This window comes from Cuculus canorus, chromosome 2 (assembly GCF_017976375.1).
Source record: "Cuculus canorus isolate bCucCan1 chromosome 2, bCucCan1.pri, whole genome shotgun sequence".
NCBI lineage: Eukaryota > Metazoa > Chordata > Aves > Cuculiformes > Cuculidae > Cuculus > Cuculus canorus.
Window position 1 is genome coordinate 41,412,303 of NC_071402.1, and position 22,733 is coordinate 41,435,035.

A 22,733-nucleotide genomic window follows, 5' to 3' on the forward strand; every position below is an offset into this window, starting at 1 on the left:
AGTCTGCTTTTTGTTCCTAAGGTTTTCTTAGTCCTCCCCTAACACAAGCTAACTCCTTCCAAAATGTGCAAGAGGAAGATGTCAACTTGGAAGTCCAAAGAGTACTTACAAACAAGCTAAAAAGAAAAGACTATAAAAGATACGCTGGCATATCTTCCCATTGCAGTAACAGTACTATCTCTATCTTCCTATATACCATAGAATCAAAGAATCAAAGAAGGGTTGAGGTTGGAAGGGACTTCTGGAAGGCATGTGATTGGCTGTTGGATATCTCCAAGGAGGGAGATATCCACAACCTCCCTGGGCACACTGTGCCAGGGCTTGGTCACCCTTACAGTGAAAAAGGGCTCAGAGGAACTGCCTCTGGTCTTGCCACTGGGCACCACTGAAAAGAACCCGGCTCTATCCTCTTTGCATCCCTCCTGCAAGTATTTATATAAATTAAGATCCCCTAAAGCCTTCTCCTCTTCAGGCTGAACAGTCCCAGCCCCCTCAGCCTTTCTTCACAGGAGAGATGCTCCAGGCATTTAATCATCTTTGTGACCCTTCACTGGAGTCTCTCCAGCAGTGCTGTATCTCTCCCATTTCCTCTGAATGGGACACTGAAACCAAGATTCTAAGTATCCTTTACCAAGAAGAAAATTATTTAGTAATTAAATCACAGAACAATATTCCTAATTCATACTGTGCCTGAAAAAAAATATTTTGTTCTATATAAGGAGAGAGCATATCAACTAGGTTATTTCTCAGTACCTCTACATAAATCCTGACGCTCCTGGTTAATCATTAAAATACACAGTTTGTTGATACCCTGCACTGCACAGATGACCTAATAAGTCTTTTCTAGCTTGAACTTCCTTGCTTCTAAGATTAACCATGCTCCTCATTTGAGAAGACCTGCACCATGCAAATCAGCTTCTCTCATTTCAGAAAGGAAGCAGAGAAAGGAAAACAGAACAATTGCTTTCACAGTACATTAATTTTTCTCACAGTGCAGCAATTCAGATGCAGGGGTTAGAGCCAGTTTAGACGTTAAAGACACAAGCAAGAGGAAACATCTTGAACCAGAAACACCCTTTTAAATTTTTATGCCTTTGTGCTTGTGTGTGCAGAAGTAGTCACTTCCCAAAATGATCTACATTTTCAAGCAGGTGAAAGACTGCCACAAAGTCTTTCATAGCATCCTAGTGCCACTTAAACATGTCTTGCCCTGGTTTATTAGACAGAAAAAAATGCACAATGGCTGATACTTGTCTTAACAAGTACATTAATTGTCACTCATGTATATCATAGCTAGAGGGTTTCTTAAGCCTGTTCTCATAAGGCTGATTTTGACCACATTATATTATAGAAATGTGTGCTTGCATTTTTCACATAATTTATATTAAAAAAATGCACCTATGACTGAACTAGAACTTCCTGATTGACACTGTAGGTGTGTATGGAATTTGCCTCTCAAACAGCACCAGTTTGTGCTTTATTTTTCTAGATAAGAGCATAGATTCAAAGCAATGACATTCCCATCAGACCAATGCACTCCTGTGGGTCATCAGAGCCCCCTTCATAGTTCATAGATTTCTGCCTTCTAGTAAGCTTTGGGATACACTTTTAAGTTGCTCAGAAATGCCCTGCCTATATAATCTTCCTTAATTATAGTAACAATAACTACAACAATAATAAATAACAACAGCAACAAAATAATAATAGTAATAATAATATCAATTATTATTGTAACTGTAACAATTTTATTACTATCTAAAATCCAAAAAGGAGATGCAGGGAGGGGTTAAGAGAATTATATGGCCTGAAGAATATACAATTTACCTCAAATTAGACAGTAACTGGTAACAAGTGTGTAAGTATGAATAATACACAGAATGCACAGGAATGAACCCAAAAGAATACTCAAATGCCTGAAGAGAGAGCATTTCGAGAGCAAGATGATTAAATAATTTCTACAGACTATGATTCGATAGTGGTCATAGCCCCTTGTCTCTTCTTGTGATGATAAAGAATGATGTTTATAAGCAAAAGTAAGCATAGTCAAAAATGAACACTATCATTTTTTGCTGAGTATATACTAACATTTACAACTTGTAAGTCTTATGACACTTTCATTCTTGGGGACTTGCATGATAATTCAAGGTAAAGTGCAACTTACTACATAAGCTTTCACTTGCCTTCTGAGCAGCAAGCTGGCAGACAATGGTGGTGTATTGTACACCCAGTACAGCAGTCTCATGCATTAGTTTGCAGTGTCCTCGTCACCAAATGAGAATGAAAACTCTATACATAATTCACTAAAAGACATGATTTCTTTTTATTTCATGTTCTTTATCACTTTCTGATTTGAAACAAAGTTCTGAGAGGCCCATCAGTTTTGAGAATCGGAGTCACATCTTAGCATAACCTTCTACTTCCCTCACAAAACACAACCAAAAAAACCCCTGTTGTTTTTGACCTTCTAAATTACAGTGCTTACTCACTTTTTTTTTCCTTGTAAGGCACCAAAGGATTTGTTCTATGTTTCTGTCAGGTATCTTCCTCCTTACAAACCCTCTTTTCTTGTAAGAAGGTTCCCTATTATTCTGTTTTACAAATATATCCAACCATGTTCATGTCCACTGTATTTCTGAGTGACTCTGAAATGACACTTCTTTCAGCAGACTTAAGTACTCATTTCAAAGGAATAAACTTACCCATCCAGACTTCTCCAAATTGACCAGCTCCAAGTTTTTTCACTAATTTAATTGATTCCCGTGGAATTTCCCACGCATCTTTATCCCATGGTTTTTGAGGCTTGGGACTAATACAAGCTTTTTCCAACTTTCTGCATAAGCCATCTGATTGCTCTGGTTTTCAAAGGAAAAACAAAAGACAAAATCCATTACACTTCTATGTCTCAGAACTTGACACAAACACTACTTAATTCCAGGTGTGCACTAACCAGCTTAAAATAATGTTCAAAATAATCAGGTGCTTTGATGAAAATGTAGCATTTCTGGTGCTTTCACATAACTTTAAGCACCTCTGAACTGAAATTTGGTATTTGGAGATAAATTTAATACAGAAATACCACACGCATCTGGTTACTATCAGATTGTTAAGAGCTTTTAGTACAATTTCTACCAAATAAATACAAGATCTGATTACTGACAGTATGATGATGAAGATAAACACTAGAGTCAGGCCTGGGACCTGTATTATGAATTTGTCATTACGTTTTCTTGCAGCATGATTTCAGACACATGTGCATGCAAGCATAAGTAGGTCACCATTATTTTTTCTCCAGACACTGACCAGCTATAACTTTAATTAAAATGTCAACAGTTCTCAGATTTTCCAGATGTACCAAGGAATTACCATAAAAGTCTAACAACGCAGAGAAATCTCATGGTCAAGTCAACAGCATGTCTTCGAAAAATCACTACGTGATTTTCTGTCTTAGATTTTTCATCTTCTCTGTCTTCCCTGTTACAAGACTGAAAAAAAACCCCAATGTCTTTTGGAGCTTTTGGAACAGGAGATTATGCAAAATGAAAAGTCTTTTTTGTGGCTAGAACATAGGTAGAAACTTCTCTGTTCTCCATCTATGTGTATTTCTGCTAACTGTGAATACAAACTTAGTCCCAAATACAAAATTAATTTATTTACTATGCAGGCAATTCTTATTATAGCTTCACATCATCGTAACTTTGATGAAGTGTGTTATAAAGCTATTCTTTATTTCACAATGATATGCCAAAGACAAAGTAGCACTAAGTCTGATTATCATAATGATACCTGGATTCCAAGGAGTTTTACTTTATCTTTGATAACATACACACCTGGGTTATTTAGAGAAAAAATAAATGAAAAGGCTTGAAACAAAACAAGAAAGCATTTATTTTCCTTCACTGGAAACAATGGTTTTTTTTCTATTAAGTAATTCACTGTCCGATTTAACTTACTTTGATAATGTTTGATCATATCATTGATGCTGGGAAAAGTTATTCTTGGAGAGATGTAAAATCCTCCATTATCTAGACTCCTAATTTTGTAGTGCTTAATAACATCGCCATGCTGTGGATCATAGTCTCTTATGGAGAGAGAATAGCTGCCTGTGGATAAAGAAAGAATTATTATTGACAGCAAAAGTTTATAGCATCCACACATATACAGTTGAGCCTAACAAAATCAACTTTTTTGTCTGTTTTCTTTTTTCTCCCTTATTTCCTCAAAAAGCATTTTGTAATAAACAGGAGGAAGTTAGCCAACAGCTGGTCCTGAACTGGTCACAAAAATGCTTACAGTCACACTTTCTTTTTCAATCTTATTCAACAAAGTTAGGAGTCCCATAAGTCAGACAGCTCTGCGTCCAACACCCACTTCTGCAGAAAGTCCCCCTGGTTTGTGTGGAAAGGGCAGGGAAAGCAAGGCCAGGCCTGTCAGAGGTCGCCAGCTTCTGTATCAGACAGAAGCTGAAATTCAAAGATCACCATTTCAGGAAAGGAAGACACAAGCATAGCTTGTAGATGGATTGAGGCAAATAGTAGGGAGGGAAGATCTGCTGCTAGTCCCTGGGAGCATAACCTCAGCTGGAATTTAAGAAGGGGCAGCAGAGCATCTACCTTAAACTATAGAGCGAGCTCTTAATTTCTTCCACTCATGCAACTCTTGTCTTGTCTTGTTGCCCATTTTCAAGGCTAAGAAACCACCTCAACCCCTTCTTTCTCCCCACACACAGATGCAGTAACAGAAAGATTTTGAGGGTACTTTGCCTATCTTCATTTGAGAGCACAGAAACAGCAGTATGGGCCCATAATGGAGAGCTACCTAAACAGCAATCTGCAGTGTTAGGGCTAGAAAAAACATCCCTGTGGAGAGGACAGTCATAAAATTAGCTGAAGGGATTCATGCATCTTCCTCTGGAGGACACAGGAGTATCCAGATGGAGAATCCAGTCAGGTTGCTGTCAGAGTTCAGATGCTGGGGCAGAACCTCTCATGCTCTTCTGAAAGTCCCAGCCAATATGTATGGAGACTTCACTAAGCTTTTCTGCCTGCAGCAGAAACCTTTACCAAAAAGCTTTTGTAAAATAACCACGCTACAGTGCAGAAGTGTAAACCCTCATTACGCACTACTTTCTAATACTTGTAGCAATGGATACAGACCCTATAAGGGAGGACTACAAAATGCAACATCTACTGTTTCAAATGAAACAATAAAGGAATCTTCCTTCATTAAAGGAATCACAAATGTTAGGAAGCAAAAAGATCTCTCCATTCATTCCTCCTTCTTTCAGTGTATTCACGAACACAAACATAAGTGTTTTTTTTTTTTTCCTGTCTCAGCTTTGGGTGTTAACTTGTAACTCTCTTGTCTCTTTTTCTGGTGATTTTCTCATACTTCTCACTCCTATGGAAATGTAGAAAATCCACACAATGGGATACTCTAGGACTACTCCACACCAAGTGCCACTTGATGCCAACTTTTGTGAAGGTTAGCAATACAGTTTTAACTCAGCTATAAATTCCAAAGTAACCCATCCCAAAACCTACCTTTTAATGTTTCACTTTCCCTGATAAGAAAAGCTCCAGGACTATTTCCAGGAGCCAGAAGTTGTCTTTCAGCATCTTTTCGGGTTATGTCTTTGAAGAACCATCTGAAAAGCATTTCAAAGAGTTAGAACCCCTTCTCTCCCCAACCCACAAATGCTACAACACCAGCATGAAGAAGTTTCCCCGTATTTAGAGCCTGGGAGAACTTACTCTTCCGTTTCCAAGGTGTTTACTTTTGCTACGTAGTTGCTGGGAATGAAGCCTTCCTTCCTTGTTGTGAGAGATTTTGCTTTCCACCATTCTCCCAGCCTGAAAAACAGAAAAAGACAGTAGTATTTACAGGAAATGAAAATTATAAAGTATTATTTGGGTTCTACTGTGCTGAGACCTTTGCCTGTGCTACAGACAGAAGAAGCATCTTTTCTCCAACCTCAAAGCACCTGAAAAGCCATTGGCTCCATAAGATCAATGTTTGGTTGATGTTAAGGGCAGCTGACAAGTTCTACCAACAGCTCCACATGCATGTGTATTTTCACGTGTAAGAGAGCTCTCCTACCATTAATACACTCATGTTATGAGTAGGATATCAAAAACCTATAAGGAGAATTAGATGAGTCCAAAGAAAAACTACAATACAATCATACTTACTCCTCAATAACTTTCAATTTTTCTCCTTTTTTGAAGGACAAGTCATCTTCGTGAATGCCATCATAGGGATACAAAGCTACCACAATGTGTCCATGCTCCTCTGTTTCTACAAAGGTAGAAAGCCAAAGGCACACTTGTGTTACTTTGCAGGCTGACACGGGCACAGCACACAGCAGTAAGAGTCCTATGAAAACATACCTTCACTGACAAATCTCTGTCCTGGTAAAAGCTGTGCTTCTGCATTTGCCTACGATAAAATATATCTTTAATTAAGCAGTTTCGGATCTTTTGTGACAATCTTACATTACAATTACATATTATTAGGTTGTTTTGGTATCATATGTCTTAAAAGGAAATGCTCCAACATTTTCCCATTCTTCAAAAGTGAATTACAACATAAAAATACAATAAGCCTCCACTAGAGTTTGAATTGGACAGCTTAGACCTTGGGAAGGTGTGACACAAGCTGTGGGGAAAAGACCACAGCTTTCTAACTACTGCTGAAGGGGCTTTAAGCAAGGCACTTTAACGTTACGGTTATTAACATGTAGCTGTTACGCTAAAGAACTACAAGCACAATTAAGTTGCTAAGAAAAAAAAAATAGCAATTGAAAAAGAAATAATGTTAGTTTATTATGTGTATATGTTGACTGAGACCATGCTGAATCCACTGTGTCAACTGATGAGAAGAGAGAGAAGGGTGTCTTTCACACCTGCAGAGAGTACAGCCCTCAAATAAGGGCAGTCAGGAAACGTGGTTTCCCCAGTATTGTAGAGAGGGTGGGGAGAAAAGGTAACAACTAATCTGTAAAAAGGTAAACCCAAATGCTGCCCTTCCTTTCTATTGCCAGGCAGCACACACAGAACTCCCTTTAGCTTGTCCCTCCTGCAGCACAGCGTGGCTGCCTTCAGCACTGCACCCCTCCTGGCTTTACTTACCGACCTTGTGCAAGGTCGAGTAGCGGCCGTCTGTGAGTGAAAGAAAAGTTGACGAGAGCTGGTAAAGAATTGCCCTCCTCTTTAAATAGAATAATCAATACCTGGATCCCATAGCTATTAGAAACTCAGAGCCGATGCTTTTAAAAATTGTTCTAAAACTACTTCAGGTTTTCTGAGGTCACCTAGCATTCTTTTACAGAAGTAACTACGTCTAGATCGAACATTGCCAAAGGTTACCATTTTCATGCAGAAAACTATGACAAACATAAAGTAATAAAATAACAAACTGCCAATTTTTATTTTTTATTTCTTTAAGCGCCTATTTGTTAAGGGTGGACTGCACAACACTAAAAGTCCAATTGTGGACTAATGATTATTTAGATTTCTTCATGCATGGGCTTTGCATTGAAATTTAAGTTATGCCAGTCATGCTTTGATCTTGCTACTGGAATTCTTCCCTGAGACTATCTACTTACTGGCCTTTGCTGTTTATTGGACGTTGGATCCCTCACATAAATAGTTCGTTCAGTTTTACGTACTGGTTGATTCTTCAAATCTAGCCCATCTCCATGCAGATTCTCTTTCCTTTTTGATTTTATACATCCCATATTTCCTGTTGGAATAAAAAAGGTATTAAACAAAAACATTATGCCATAAACCAAGCTGTTTCCCATGCAATCATCTGGGCTACACAGCAAAAGCAGGCTTCTTCTTCATACACAACAGTTCACAGGGAGAACCGCTGAAGGTTAGGAACACATAGAATCATAGAATCACCAGGTTGGAAAGGACCCACTGGATCATCGAGTCCAACTATTCTTAACAGTCCCTTAAACCACGTCCCTAAGCACTTCATCCACCCGTCCCTTAAACACCTCCAGGGAAGGTGACTCAACCACCTCCTTGGGCAGCCTGTTCCAGTGCCTGATGACTCTGTCCATGAAGAATTTTTTTCTGATATCCAGCCTGAACCTCCCCTGGTGGAGCTTCAGGCCATTCCCCCTTGTCCTGTCCTCTGTCACTTGAGAGAAGAGCCCAGCTCCCTCCTCTCCACAACCTCCTTTCAGGTACTTGTAAAGAGTAATAAGGTCTCCCCTCAGCCTCCTCTTCTCCAGGCTAAACAACCCCAACGCATACTGAAAGAGCTCTTTTCAGCTGCAAAGGACAGAAATTACTTCTTGTCTTGATGCACAGATCAAGTAAATATTTCAAAAAAGTTATTTACCATTTCAGCATTTTCAGACTTATCATCTTTTCCCCCTGATTTGCACCCCCCAGTCCCTTACATATTTCTGCTACTTCTGTGAGCTTTAGAATGGACATAAGAAAAATACAATTACTGTAGAGAAAACTTATTTCTGTATGTTCTAGAGAAGAGGGTACTTTGAGAGATGTAGGAAAAAACTCCAGTCCAGATGGCAAGAGCTGCAGCTGGAGTTAGCAATGCCTGTATCTCCCCACTTCACTTTACATAGGCCAGTCTAACAGGGAGCCCAGTTTGACTCAAATCCCCATGTCGCGTGAGGCTGATGACTTGTGCAGTCCCAGCCTCATGGCAAATAAACTGCTATTGTGACTTTCACTAAAGGTTCTCCTTGTTCAAACAGGTCTGCTACTACAGCAGTCTAAAATAGCCAATGTGTGTATCAGTGACAGCAAATCACCACACAAGTATTTCTTCTTCAATAAAATTTTGAAGGATAATCCTTTTCTCAGGATGCTAAATCAGATGAGATACAGCCGTTAGCATCTACATGACTGGAATCTGACTGCTAATCCTATGATGTAATTACTTAGTACTTCAGCAAGCACACACACAACATTATCTTTATATTCCTCCCTTAGAGGAGAGTAATCATACTTACTCTTCACAGAATCCACTGTGAATGCTATTCAAACCTCTTCTTCCTTCCTCTTTCCCTCCTTTGAGGTCAGTGCTCTAACGCTGGGTTCACAGTCAGATTTTCCCTTGCAGGCACACCCTCTCACGCCCCCGCCCTAATTAGTCTTTAAAGCCAGTTCTTTGAAGAAAAATGTAAAACCTAAAATAAGAACTCGGTGCATATACAAGCTCAAGTAAATGAGCACTGACTAAAACACAGCTGGAGAAGCTAGAGTAGATTATAACAACCTATATCACACCTCCCTTTTACCTTCATCTCCAGGACAGAAAAGGTCATCATGGTAAACAGCTAAAGTAGTAGAGGTGTCCCTCTTGCAGACACAACTATTTCAGTGAGATGATACCTTAAACACCCTTCCTCTGTAGGTAGGGTCTATAGTCTTAACTGACTATAACACTGAACCAAGGCCACAAGCACTCCCACTTGGTAGGTCTCAGTTTCCCACATTGCCTTAATTTAACCTCACATTCTGCTGTTGAAGAAGTACCACATCATGACAGATGCACTGTGCTATCCATAGACTGAATATTTCCCCCTAAACATGAGAGGACTGTATCTTCTCTCCCTCCCTTTCTGCAAATTATCTGTCGCCTATTGCAAACAAATCTTGGGTGTCTGTAAAATTTCAGCAGTGATGCAGTAAACTGTGATACTGGTTTAAAAGCAGCATGAGAACTCATTGTTCTCCTTCTCACCTTCTCTTGAATTAAAAATAAATGGAATTGTACAGAAAATCAATAGGCACTGACCAGGCATCACTCTCCTACAGGGTCGGAGAATACAGTTACCTTTTTTGTGTATCAGTATTTCAGCGTTCCCATACTCTTTTGGAGGCACTGAGGGACACCTTCAGCTGGGATCTCCCCTTCAAAAACGTATCTTTAATGCTTGATTTTAGTTTACGAGAACACCCATTAAATTTTTTTTCCAAATTCTCAGGTCTACATTGGTTACACATTAGTTGTTTCAAAATATGGAGATTTTTATTTATTTATTCACAATCGCGGGTATATGAGTGAGACCATAGCAAAATGGTTCATGGGAAATTTCAACACACCCAGAAGCAAGCTGGTGTTTGCATGCTCACACTAGATATCAGGAAGCCCAGTGTTTAATTACCTGTTGTATCTGCAAGATCAGGTATTTAGCCACCTAAGTGCTAACCTTTCGGTCTTGAATAATTCTGCTTTTACAGAACAAACAGCTGAAGTTGAGGACATAAGGTAATTTGACCTAAATTGTCAGCCAAAAGTCTTTTTTCCTGTCGCTGTTAAGAAAGATGAAGACATTTTCTAAGACTGAAGCCTGCCCAGTGCCAATGTAAGCTCAGAGAAAAGCAGTTTTACTCAGATTTTTTTCTGCAGTTTAAAGCACAAGAACAGCTGTAACTTAAGCCTGCTGTGAGGTTGTGTTGGTAAGCTCAAGGTTAGCATTTGTTCGCGACAATAACAACAATGGATCAGTAAAGCCAATGTGCAGGTTCTCTGTGATCCCACAGAAGCCCACTCGAAGTCACGTAAAATTACACAAGTACAGTATGTGAGATAATACGTGTGATAGCATCAAACAAAGACAAGACTCTGAGCCTCATCATTAAGCACTGTTTTTTTTTTTCTCATGGAGATGGAAGTTTGTAGTCCTCACATTACTTACCTAGGTCTACATTAGCACATAGTCCCAACAGTTTATGCTGAAGCCCATACCTGCTTCAATGGGAGTTATTGCCTCGTTCACTCAAGTATAGCCCCAAGGACTGAAAATTCAGTAGGAGCAAGACCATAGCAAGGGTTTATTTAAAGGTAAGCCCTGCACTGCATGTTCCTAAAGCAATCCTGTTCTTGCACCTAGAGTCTACTACACACCACCAACTACAGCTTAGCAAGTGGGGGCAACCGCTTGAGGAGTGGGATCTCAATCTAACTGAAGTGCTAAAGTAGACACATGCTAAGACTTTCAGCTTCTTTATAAAACAAACCTCTTAAATTGTTTCAAAAATCAAAGTGAAAAATATGCAATAATATAAAATTAATGTTTAGCATTTAATATACATCAATATAGTTAAGTATATGATACATAATTTAATATTTAATTTCCTGACTTTATGTTATTTCTAATCAATTACAGGCAGACAATGGAGACAAAGCATAAAAAAAAAAAAAAGTTGAAAAATAGCTTTTAAGCTTTAGAAACTGGATCAATGAGCACATGTTCTTTTGATACCGTGAAATGAAATATTTTTGAACTCTTCAAAGGCCATGAGTTCCTGTATTTCTGTATATGCTAGCCCTCTTGTAAAGCTACTGGTTCTGGACTGCACATTTAAAATTCCATAAGATCAGTTTTATATCCAAAGCAAACGTAACTGTCTTGGTTTCAAAAGCTTCTGCTCAGTGACTGCTCGGCTCATCTGAGATGCCAGATGTATTTGTTTCCAGCACAGTATTATACATTTTTACTGAAATCTGATCCAGGTCTTTCCTACAGTTTTGAGGGCAGAATCGAAGTAAAGAGTCATAAGGCCAGTATAGACAGCAGGCACCAATAGGAGAGTTTCAATCAATGCACATCACAATGGATTTCAAAATACAAAATGTAGTATCATTACCAAAGTTAACTTCACAAACGTTCAGCCCCAGCAAACTACATATAGAAGAAAGAAGCTTTGAAAGACAAAGTTTGTATGCAGTGTACATCTTTACCAGTTTATACTGTTGTCATAAGGAAAATCTGAAGGGGGGACATTCATTCATGCATAAATAAAATATTTCACTCAGTGGAAAATGTTTATTTGCTTACGTCTCTGTTACTGTGTCACAAGGAGTATCAAGGAAGACTTTTGTGCAGACAGAAAGAGAATACAGCGAGTAAAGAGCAATCCACAAGGAGCAGCATCATTACAAATTATGTTATTGCTCATCAGAGATAAAAATAATTTAGATAATTTAGACATCAGAGGAAATGCTGTCAATATCTACTTAGATGCTTCGCATTCTAACAGCTTTGCAATATAGGATCTATTATTTTTCATCTTTTCACTTATTATCTTGTCCACAGTTCTAGACATGAAAGATAAACATTCAACTAATGAAAAGAAACTCTGTATGATGTAGCTGCTAACTTTTATTCATAGAGATATAAAAAAATAACAGCTTCTCCCCTTAACAAAAAGGACTTTCTATTACATGGCTGAAAGGTGAAGTACTTGAGTTAACATCTGCAGTGTGGTGACAAGAATATAAGTTCAGATTCAAAAAGCCACAGGATTATCCATAAGAAACATCACACAGAGCATCTGCACCAGGTTGTTCCACTGACACCAATTTTGATGTCTACCAAGACATCTGCCTTGAAATTTCCCTCTGAATTTCATCTTGCTACAGCTTCATTTGGATCCTAATTTCAAAACAGTTTATGAGGGACTAGTGCAACATTTTTCCAGGGTTAAAAGCTGCTGTCTATCCCCAAAACACTGTTTATTTGCCTTTGCTTTACTACCAGGAGAGCATGTGTCCGGAGTAACAATGCTTCCTGCTGCATGCAGTCAAGATTTGTGTGACCATCACTTGTCCTTACACCATCAGCAGCATCTGAGGATTCATTTCCTCTCAGCACTTATCCTTTGCATCATTTACAAAGCCAATCTCATTTTTCATTTTGTTCATGGTCACAACTATTCTCCCTCTTTGATTCTGTTACACACAATATTTATGGTGCACGTCAGAAACCATTTCCTAAAAACCCACCTAATAGGTCTGGATTTTTCTTGAGCAAACTATTCTGTCTTCATGAAAATGACTCTCAAATCCTCACTGATCTTTCAACAGCTTAGAGCAGCTTCACTTTGCAGAAAATGCTGATTTTTTTCAAAAACAACAACTAAAATGTATGGTATTTTGGCTTTTCCAATAATAGAGTAACTTTTAAAAATAATTAAACAAACAAGTTTATTTTATCGATTAAATATCCGTTGTCCAAGCGGACAGTAATCATATATATAAATAATTCTCAGGGTGACTTGGGCTTTTAACAGACATATACATACGTATTTTAACAGGTATACAAATAAAATAAATTTGTTTTCAGTTACAAGTTACATAAGCAGTAAACTCTTCATTTAAGCCAGAAAACTTCTTATGCATATATATATAAAATACTCCTTAGCAGTACAAATAAGAGAGAGACAATAAGAAGTCTAAAGAAACAAAAAAATAAAAAAAATGAGATCCCCAAATTATTCTGAGTCTTGAACATAGCTCTATATTTAAGCTTCTGAATCAAAGAATAGGAAACAATTGCTTACACCTACATATTAAAAACCCAACTGGTTTTAAAGCTGGCGCTTTAAAGCAACTTAGAGAGCAGAGGGATAAATAATTTAATTTTCAGCATTTCTCTCAAAAATTGAAAAGAGTATTTTTACTATGCTCTGTTTTAGCTCTTTCCCAGTTTCATTCTATTTTATCTGAGTGTGGCCTTTAATGCCAGCTGGTTTGCTGCTACTTCACTGGTTATAAAGCCAAAGGCAACACTGCCTTCAACAGATCTCCTGAATAATCGTGAATGTGAGACTTCTCTGCATTACCCTCAAGGTCAAGACCAAAGTGCCTTGGAAAACAAACAAACTCAGACTGATCAGCTTGGATCTAAAACTGCTGAGGAGAAAGAACTGTAAGCTTATTCTGTCCAATGACACAAACAACTACTTTTTCAGTACCTTCATCCAACCTTCTGCATCACTTCAATCAACTGCTTAAGTTTCCCATTCCATTCCATGAAAAAAAGGAGGGGGGGGAATTAAATTTAAGTCATTCATTTATCTTAACTTTTATTGCTGACTTCTCTACGCTGACCTGCTTTGACATCATCTGTGGTACCTGAGTGTTGCAACAATTTTCTGTAGCTCTGTTATTGGGACTATAAGGAGCAACATCTGTGAGGAGCCCGCGAAACCTGAGTTCATTTCTAATCCGTTATCACATGGTGCAGAGTAGCAAAGCAATCTCCAAGGAACACAGAGGAGGATTTTAGTTCGAAGTGGTAGAGGTCAGCAAAGCCTCATCTGTACTGCTCTACACATATTTCCCTAGTGCCAGTGAAGATGTGCTACTAGACCAAAGTGAGAATAAGAGTGACAAAAATAAATTATCTGTGACTGGGATTAATGTGTAAGAGTCAAACTGAAGAGCAACTGGATGGAAGTAGATTCCTATTCCTCACTTGTCTCAAAAATGTCTTTTCTGGTTTTCTTCAGCCTTGTTCTTATACCTGCAACTAATCATTGGTATATAAATATACTGTACATATACCTTATGGGATTATAAGAATATTTAATTTTCACTGTAAATCCTGACTGCCTGGTAATTTTCACCAAACTAAACTCTTGCAAACAGAAATTTTGGGTTAGCTTTCATCTTGGGGTTGTTTCACTTCCTAAATCTTGTCTTTGCACTGGAGACCCAACTAGGGGAACCTAAGCAGTTTGCTCTTCCCTTGACTTTCAGCTGAAATAGTTTTGTATATCTCAGTCACTCCTCGCTTCACGAATCTTAATCTCTTTTCTTAATTTATTTTATTTCTGTAGGTCCAGATTACATAATCTCTATGACTCAAACTGATTCTGTCCCTTACATGATACACATATACACAAGCATGTATATATGCACACGCAGGCACAAATCATCATGTTCTCCCTGCAGGGCATGTAAAAGGGAACATGGGTAGCCTAAATCAACTCAGTGTTTAACTACGACAGACTTGCTGAGTGTGAGAAGCAGTATTCCAGCTGACAGCATTTTTAAAAAAGGAGAATTTAGGGAATTCTTTTAGGGGGAAAAGGTGAGACAAAGCTAAAAATAATATTTTGACATACATATCTATATAAAGAGGGAAGGAAGATAAACAAGTTAATCCCCAGTGTAATCATCAAATATGAGGAAAAATATGCAATAAGAACACTAGTGTGAGACTTCCTCATACCTATTCTCATTCAAATCGAACTCTAAGATTTTTCAAGTGTGCACTTCTAACAGAGCTATTTAGTTTATTACTCATTATTATAACACAGGACTAAAGACTACTGTCCAGGAAAGGCAGGCCTGTTCTGAGTAGCACAATCACATTGTAGAAACTCAGAAGTGAGTTTGCCATGCTCCATTTTCAGGGAGGTTAATGCGTGTTGGTGGAGAATAAAATATTATTGCTGAAAGGTTTCAGAACCTCCTCCCACTTGGCTTAGAAGCTGTCTGATAATTTCCAGTCTTCTGCATGTTTTGGGAAAAATATTGGCATTTAGCCCTTCATCCTCTTGGGTGATTAGGAAGAAGTCCCACCTCTTTCAGCCTCACTTCTAGGCTTTAAAGACCAAGCCCTCTCAGTCTTTTCCATTTCCACTGCTTATCCTAGAAGCCCTTATCCACATCTCTTTCAGTTTGAACCCATTCCTCTTAAGGATAGGAAACTGGAGTTGGTCAGGTGTCCCAAGGTGACTTGCAGCAATGCCTTGCAGCAAATAGTATTAATATTTCTCCCATCTACAGAAAGATGTCACCCAATAAATTCCAGAAATTAAATTATTTTCACACTTCCATCACATTAGCCTTTTATAATCATCTCGTGATCCACAAAGACATCCAAGTTTGTTTCATTTTCATAATGAGAAACTGCTGTCACAGCAGACTTTCCTATTTCCAGTGGCATAACCTTAGATCTCTATATTAAATTTCTCCCCATTGTTTTGTCGGACTATTCTTTCTATGTTACATTCTCAGCTAACTATGTGTTTCTAATGCCTCCTAACATCACAAGGGGACTCCTATTTTTCATTGCAAATGAAATTATAAGAAAAGTCTTAACGTAATGCTAGTGCAACAATTTGGCAACAGAGAGTGGTCTTCTTGCCAAGAGATTGGGGAAGTGCAGCAGACAGGCACCACAACCCTGTTCAGCTTCTTTCACAACTACTTCCCTAGCAATTGTGACCAAGACAAATTCTACTTTGTCCGTACTATCTCAGATTATTTTTTACAGTTTTCTTATATCATTTACAAAAAGCATCACCCTATCACCTTCATGCTTTCCAATGATTATATACCTACTAGGGTCATAAATCCATGATGTTTCTTCTTCCTCAGCAACATTATGTTTTAACTCCACCTCTTCAGAGCCCAGATTCCAAATGTTAGCACACAAATATCTCAAACCAACTAAAGCAGTCTGGGTTGGCGGAAACATTTCTCCAACTCATTACCAAGCCGACTACTTTTCTCGTTGACATTCTTGACATCCATTCTTCTACCCCTTAGTGTACTGGGTTTTTTTCCCCCACATTGGCCTTCATCAGTGTAGGACTCTTCAACATTCATTAACTGACATTAATTTCCTAATTCAAACATTTCTTAAAACAAAACTCAAGTTAGAACAGGGAAAAAAATTGTACTGCCATCTGATTATATTGGAAGTGAACTGTGTATTACATCATATAGCAAAAATCCCTCAACAGCTGACATAAAACCAGGAAACTTCTGGTGTAGTAAAATACCTGGAGTTGCTGTATTGATATGTTTCTGGAAAAAAAACTTTTCTCCTATACTGCCCCCATTTTTAATTTTTTTTCATGTATGTAATTAGCACATGGAATGTAATTAACACTAAATGGAAAACTAGTGAGTTAAAGTATCACATCCCAAACTTCCATGTATGAAGTCATCCAAGTGATCCAATACAGTCTTATAGAAATCAGATGTGGTCAGTTGAAGTTTGAGAATTATGCAGTTCCCTCTGCAGCCTTTGAAATAGGAGTGCTTTGGTAAAACTACAAGTATCAGTTCAGGTAAGCAGTTTTACATATATAAATCATACTAATCCACAGTTCAATCTTTGCTTTTCTCAGAATCATAGAATACTTTGGGTTGGATGGGACCTTAAAGACCATCTTGCTCCAACCCCTCTGCCACGGGCAGGGACATCCCACCAAATCAGGCTGCCCAAGGCCCCATCCAACCTGGCCTTGAACACCTCCAGAGATGGGGCATCCACAACTTCCCTTCTTGCCTTTAAGTGTTTGAGGATAGGTAAGCTTATTTAGTGCTCAGCTAAATGATACATAACCTTTGTTTGAACTCAGAAATGATAGCATTATATATATAATAAATATCATCATATTTGATGACGTCAAAGGTAGCTCTAATGGGGGTGGGTCGCCTTGAACAAGAAGGAAGCATCTTCCGTTTTCCTACAAATCTACCAGGTTTTGCCTAGATCTGTTAAAAGCTTGGTTCCCTGCAGGAATTTTGGTGGTGGTCAAAAGGAAAATAAAAAATTAAAACAATCAATAAGAAACACTGAAACTACCTAATGTCATATAATGTTATAATGCTTGCAAAAGGATAAGATTCTGAACCAGAACATTACATTGAAATGAAGCTAATATAATTTCTACAAACTACTGATCTTTGTTTATTCAGTTGAATAAAAATACCAAAACACAAGAAAGTTAATCCACACACAACTGTAATTTTGTTAACACTGCATAATAGGCTTTATATATTATGAAAATATTCCGGAGTCATGTAGTCAGTACTTTTGGCACTAATTTCAAACCAAGTCCTACATTATGCTAACATCTGTTTTCTGACCTTATAACACCTGCTTCATTTTATTACAATCATTCGCCTCAACTGCATCCTCCAGAATTTTGAATCAATATCAACAATGAATTAATTCACTTTACCAGCCCTCAGGCAACCGCATCTTCCGTTTCCTCAACTTTTTTTCCACTGTACTATATCTTTTGAAGATACGGGAAAAGGTCAAATAACATCTTAATTTGACATAATGGAATAAATGCTTCTATCAAATTCTATCAAAAGATCACATGAAATTTAACAGAGAAAAACTGCAGCAATATGTTAACCAAATTAAAATGAAGGCTCCCAAAATACTTTACAGACTTAAAAGTGTCATGCAAACTATAAGTAAAAACGTAATTTTCTTCGCTGGTAAACCCCCTCAGTAATGACAAACCACAGCTTCATATAAACAAATTTCCACTGCCAAATGAAAATTTGGCCAAACCACTACATTGAAGAAGATCAACATTTGTCCTAAATATTAGGAAGTGTCCAAGCTGAGTGTATACATGACTCTCATACAATTTTTTCAGCTTTAAATTGATGACTTTGGTCAATAATAGCAACGTGCTAAACTTTCGGCAGTCCAATATTTGCCTTAAGCTTTACAGATGTCCATGTCTACGAGTAGTACAAGGATCCATCTCTCCCTTTTCAATGATTAGAGCAATCACTGCGCTATAGGAGAATGAGAAACTACCCATAAAAATAACAAGGGGTTGGGGTAAGGTCCAGGAGGACCTCAAATGACATCACCCTCATAACAAGTGACGCAACAGAAGAACAGAAGGACAAGCATCTCACACTTTTTTTGGAGAACATATTTCTAGGACCTACCATTTACTCCCAACAGCACTCAGCTCCTTGCTCTCTCCTACTTCACACATGAACACTTTGCCTCCCAAACCAAGGTGCAGTTAAGAGGTGCACAACAAGGGCTTCTACATCAGTCCAAAAGGTCTAGTTCATACATACAGTGGTTTTACTCAGGTGTCGATTTCAACACAGTCATCAATGCACTTGAAACCAAAGGCACAGCCACACAAACAAATCACACTGAGTAAAAAGTGGACTGGCATGAGCTACTGTTAAGTAGCCAGTGTCTGCATTTACTACATGAGACGTGAAAGATAAATGAAAGTCACCTTCTCCCTCTTTTATTGAGCCTCAGAACGTAAAATGGGAAGAAGTGATCAGCTGCTAACATTTGGTCAGTTTGGGGAAAATTAATGTTTCTCTTTAATATCATCACTAGGCTGTACCCCAGATAGCTCTTCAACTGAAATTTATCACTCTGTCTGCCCCTTCCAGAAGGCACACAGGAAGGTATATTTGCAGGCAGCAGCTGACACCTGAAACCTTCACCTCATTCAAGTAAAGCAGTCTAATGCTCAACTTCCACATGCCTGGACAAATGTATTGCTGTCAATACATTGGCTAGGGAGAATCATTAAGATCTACTAAGACTAAGGGGAGAAGATGGTTATTTATGAACATGGCCTTCAACTTTTTAAAGATGTTGCTAGCCATAAAGTCTTCCACAGATGTGATCTTTGGTTTGAGATGTGCCTATAATTCAAAATTATTGTTAAAGTGTAAACAGAACTCAAAGACCATGAAATTATCACTACATGTCAAAGAAAACATGATGGAGGACAGAAAATTCACGGCCAACAAGTCCTGATGAAGGTTTTGGGGGTAGCTTCATACAAAGTATACCACTTCTCCTTTGGGTTTATCTTCTGTTTTCAATGTGTTTAATAAAAGGGGGGAAAAGGGAGCAGACCATTAGTGCATATTAGCTTTTGTTCTCTCAAATTCAGATAACCATATCTCCATAGAATAAATCAATTATTATAAACCTTACTTGGTTTTATGCATTCTACAATCTGCTTTCAATATGGATTAAGGTAGTTATAAGTAAATCAGTACAGAATGACTTCTGCGACAATGGATCCTAACTCCGTACTAGCCCGGTCATTCTGTGACTCACACTACTTTGCATAATGCTGCATTTACCATCCTGCCCCATCGGTCAGAGGGCTTCTTCAGCTGCTGTCACCTCCACGTTTAAATGCCAACACACACTCGTGATCAAACCTGCACCTTAAACACAGCATTTTTGTTTTAATAGCATCCTACTATGCCTTGGCCACTTGTCTAAAGCAATGAATTTCACAAAAGGAAAACAATTTTTTTTTTTCAAATTCTTCAAATGTGAGCATATAGTTCAGTTGAAGAAAAAAAAGAGTTCCTTCTCCAGCAGATTCTTTTGTATTTCATTAGCTGTATAGCATCAGATATATACAGAGGAACCATTGTACTGGGGTATGTAATATTGATTTAAGAATGAACAATAAACTCAGATGAAAATTCGGGATTAAATCACGCTTACCGATGTGGGCTAACATTCTTATTCAGAGTCCAGTTCCTCCTGGAAGTCTGCCAACCTTGGACAACTTTTCTTAAGTTGCAAGAGGAAGTTGAGAGAGTTCTCAAAATATAATCAGACAGTGCTGAATCTGGTGCCATCAATTTACACTAGCAGAACTGAAGTTTTGTGTTATTTTATCTTTACAGGAATAGTAGAAGAATTAACTAGAAGCACTGGAAGTACTAACTGTGTAAGTATTACAGTGAGGAAACCACCTCATTTTGTTCTCACTGATGTAAGTAGCAGAAACTTACTTAACTACAAGGGTGTAAGTTTGTAGTCCAGGTTCTGGCATTTCACAGAGGTCTGTTTATAACTCATTTATTTTACTTAATTTTAAACTCTGTGTCAACTATATTCCTTTGCAGGCATGAATCTAAACTAGGTATGTTTCAGTTGATTAGCAAACCGTTCTAAGCCACTGTTGCAATTTGGGATACATATGGGGACACCATATTGTCTGAAACACCAGTTTGCTGCACACACCATAAGTAGAACTAGAAGGGCTATATCGTGAAAAATTTTTTGAGGATTTTAGATGAAGTCCTTGAGATCAGGGTTTTCTGAATCGATATGAGTAAACTCTGCACAAGCCTACCAAACGTATTCTGAAGGAATGCAAATTGCCACTGATTTAGGTCTGAAAGGCTGGCGTGTGCACCCAAAAGAACACTTTAACTTAAGTCTTACAAAACTACATGCTCAAGCTGGTGTGACAAAGGAATACGTCACTGAATGAACATGGAGTATAAAGTCATGCCCAAGTATCTAAATATGCTTTTCATAGTTGTTGCATGCAGGAGCATGAATAAGAAGTTACTTTAAAGTTAACCAAAATTAAAAATGTTTTACATTCTTTCAATTTTCAGACAGCAGTGAAAGTGGGAATCTGGAAACTCTCTTTTGAGGGAGGTTTGAATTGCTGGTGTGACAGTTCACTTTGTTGTTGCTGCTTCAAATGTTCTAAGGAAGAACTCAAGACCTTGCAGTTTAAACACACATATGTCTTTGCAGATGATCGTTCTCAAGGGCAAGAATGAACACAGAATTCCCCAAAACACCAGGACAGCAGCCATGCAAGAACATTAACTTTATTAAAGTTCTTTTATATTTGAGAGAAGTTATTCTACACTAAATAGAAATTCTGAATGGAGGACTGACTTGAAGAAGAATGTTGCGTTTGCTCAATATGTTGATTTATTTCATTTTCAGAAATCAATCAACATTCTGACTGCTGCTACTATTTTGACTTTGCCTTCATACTACTTTTTTTCTTTCTCTAAAAACAACTAACATTACTGTAATTGCCACATATTATTACCAGATTCAACAGCATTCAGAACATTCTGTTGCTTCTAGTCCTGCTTAATGGTCAAGAGCCTTGCAATGAATAGCAGAGGAAGACCTAGCAGTTAGAACCATAACCAGTTCCACTGAAATATATGTGACTTCACACAACTTGCAGGAGCTCTACAGGCTTTGAGACTCAGGCCAGGACTTTCTAAACAAAGTGCAGGACACAGACCTTAATAAGTAGGACAGCATATGTAATAATTTTGGCAGACTTAGACTAACAGTAAAATGAGGTCCATGACAAGAATCATTTCCACATTCATACTGCAGACTGTACGAATTTCACAGCACGATTATTATGCCCATACTGGCTGCTTGTTAAAGTTTATAAGCCTTGTAACTTCAACTATCAAATATACAGTTCATAGGCATGCCACGTGATTACACGGTACCTAACAAAAACATCTTACACTGTGTACAAGCCCTGTTATTTATATGTGACTTCAGGACTCACAGTCCACACAGATAACTTTCCAAGCAAGGACTAAGAATAAATTAGTGTTCACGATGGTCATCCAAGCTTGTTTCAGGAGAACTGTAATGAGTCCACAATAAACTTATATTTGAATCCCATAGAATTAAGTATTATGCAAAGAAAAGACTTTAAAAACCAGCAGGACTGCTTCATTGCTGGGCACACACAGGAAGATCTCAGGACAATGCAAACCATAGTAGAAAAGGTGTAGGAGAGCAGGCTGAAATCCTTGAAAAGTCAGAATAGGGGTTGATGCTGACAAATAAATGAAGAAGGAAAACTGCAGAAGCGGTCCTCAATGAACATGAAGTAAGAAGGAGAAAAGCCAACCAAGTAAGAATGCAAAGGATGACAACTAATGACGTAGAGACAATTACAGTTTTTAGGAAAGCACATTTTCTCAGTCAGAACAACAAGATTCTGAACATGTAATAAACATAGTCATATCACTGAAACTCTTCCATCCTTATAGGAAAAATTACTTTCCTGTGTCGTACCATACCAAGCATCCTGATAGTTTTACTTTTATTGCAGGAGCATGGAAAAGGACTTTTCACCCAACTAAACCTAGCAGGAGAAGACTGCCATTGTACGTAGTCACATTACAGAAAAGAATACTGTTCTGATCTCTGATTCAAATCAACTATTCAAATGTTGAATTTTGCATTTTCTGGTGCTTCTTTCCAATGTCCTCAGACTTGCTTAAATGTTCAGTCAAGAGCAGAAATATCTCACCAGAAGGACCTTTCTCTCTCACTTGTTCTTCCCACCTTCTTTTCTGCTGGTGCTGACTCTGCTGAAGTTGGTTCTTCA

At 38.1% G+C, this 22,733-nt stretch overlaps 1 protein-coding gene across 3 annotated transcripts in view; it reads right to left on the reverse strand.

Moving 5' to 3' along the window:
- LYN (LYN proto-oncogene, Src family tyrosine kinase) overlaps positions 1-22,733 on the reverse strand; it is a 52,833-nt gene that overhangs the window by 23,071 nt on the left and 7,029 nt on the right. For 2 of the 3 annotated variants that reach the window (XM_054057462.1, XM_009570447.2), the window contains exons 2-8: positions 7,604-7,740; positions 6,387-6,435; positions 6,189-6,294; positions 5,751-5,849; positions 5,541-5,644; positions 3,951-4,100; positions 2,700-2,852 (exon numbers count right to left, since the gene is read on the reverse strand). In XM_054057462.1, coding sequence (XP_053913437.1) covers positions 2,700-2,852; positions 3,951-4,100; positions 5,541-5,644; positions 5,751-5,849; positions 6,189-6,294; positions 6,387-6,435; positions 7,604-7,735 — 793 coding nt within the window. In that variant the 5' untranslated portion in view covers positions 7,736-7,740. The remainder of the gene's footprint in view (positions 1-2,699; positions 2,853-3,950; positions 4,101-5,540; positions 5,645-5,750; positions 5,850-6,188; positions 6,295-6,386; positions 6,436-7,603; positions 7,741-22,733) is intronic. The other variant, XM_009570450.2, reaches the window with a different exon arrangement.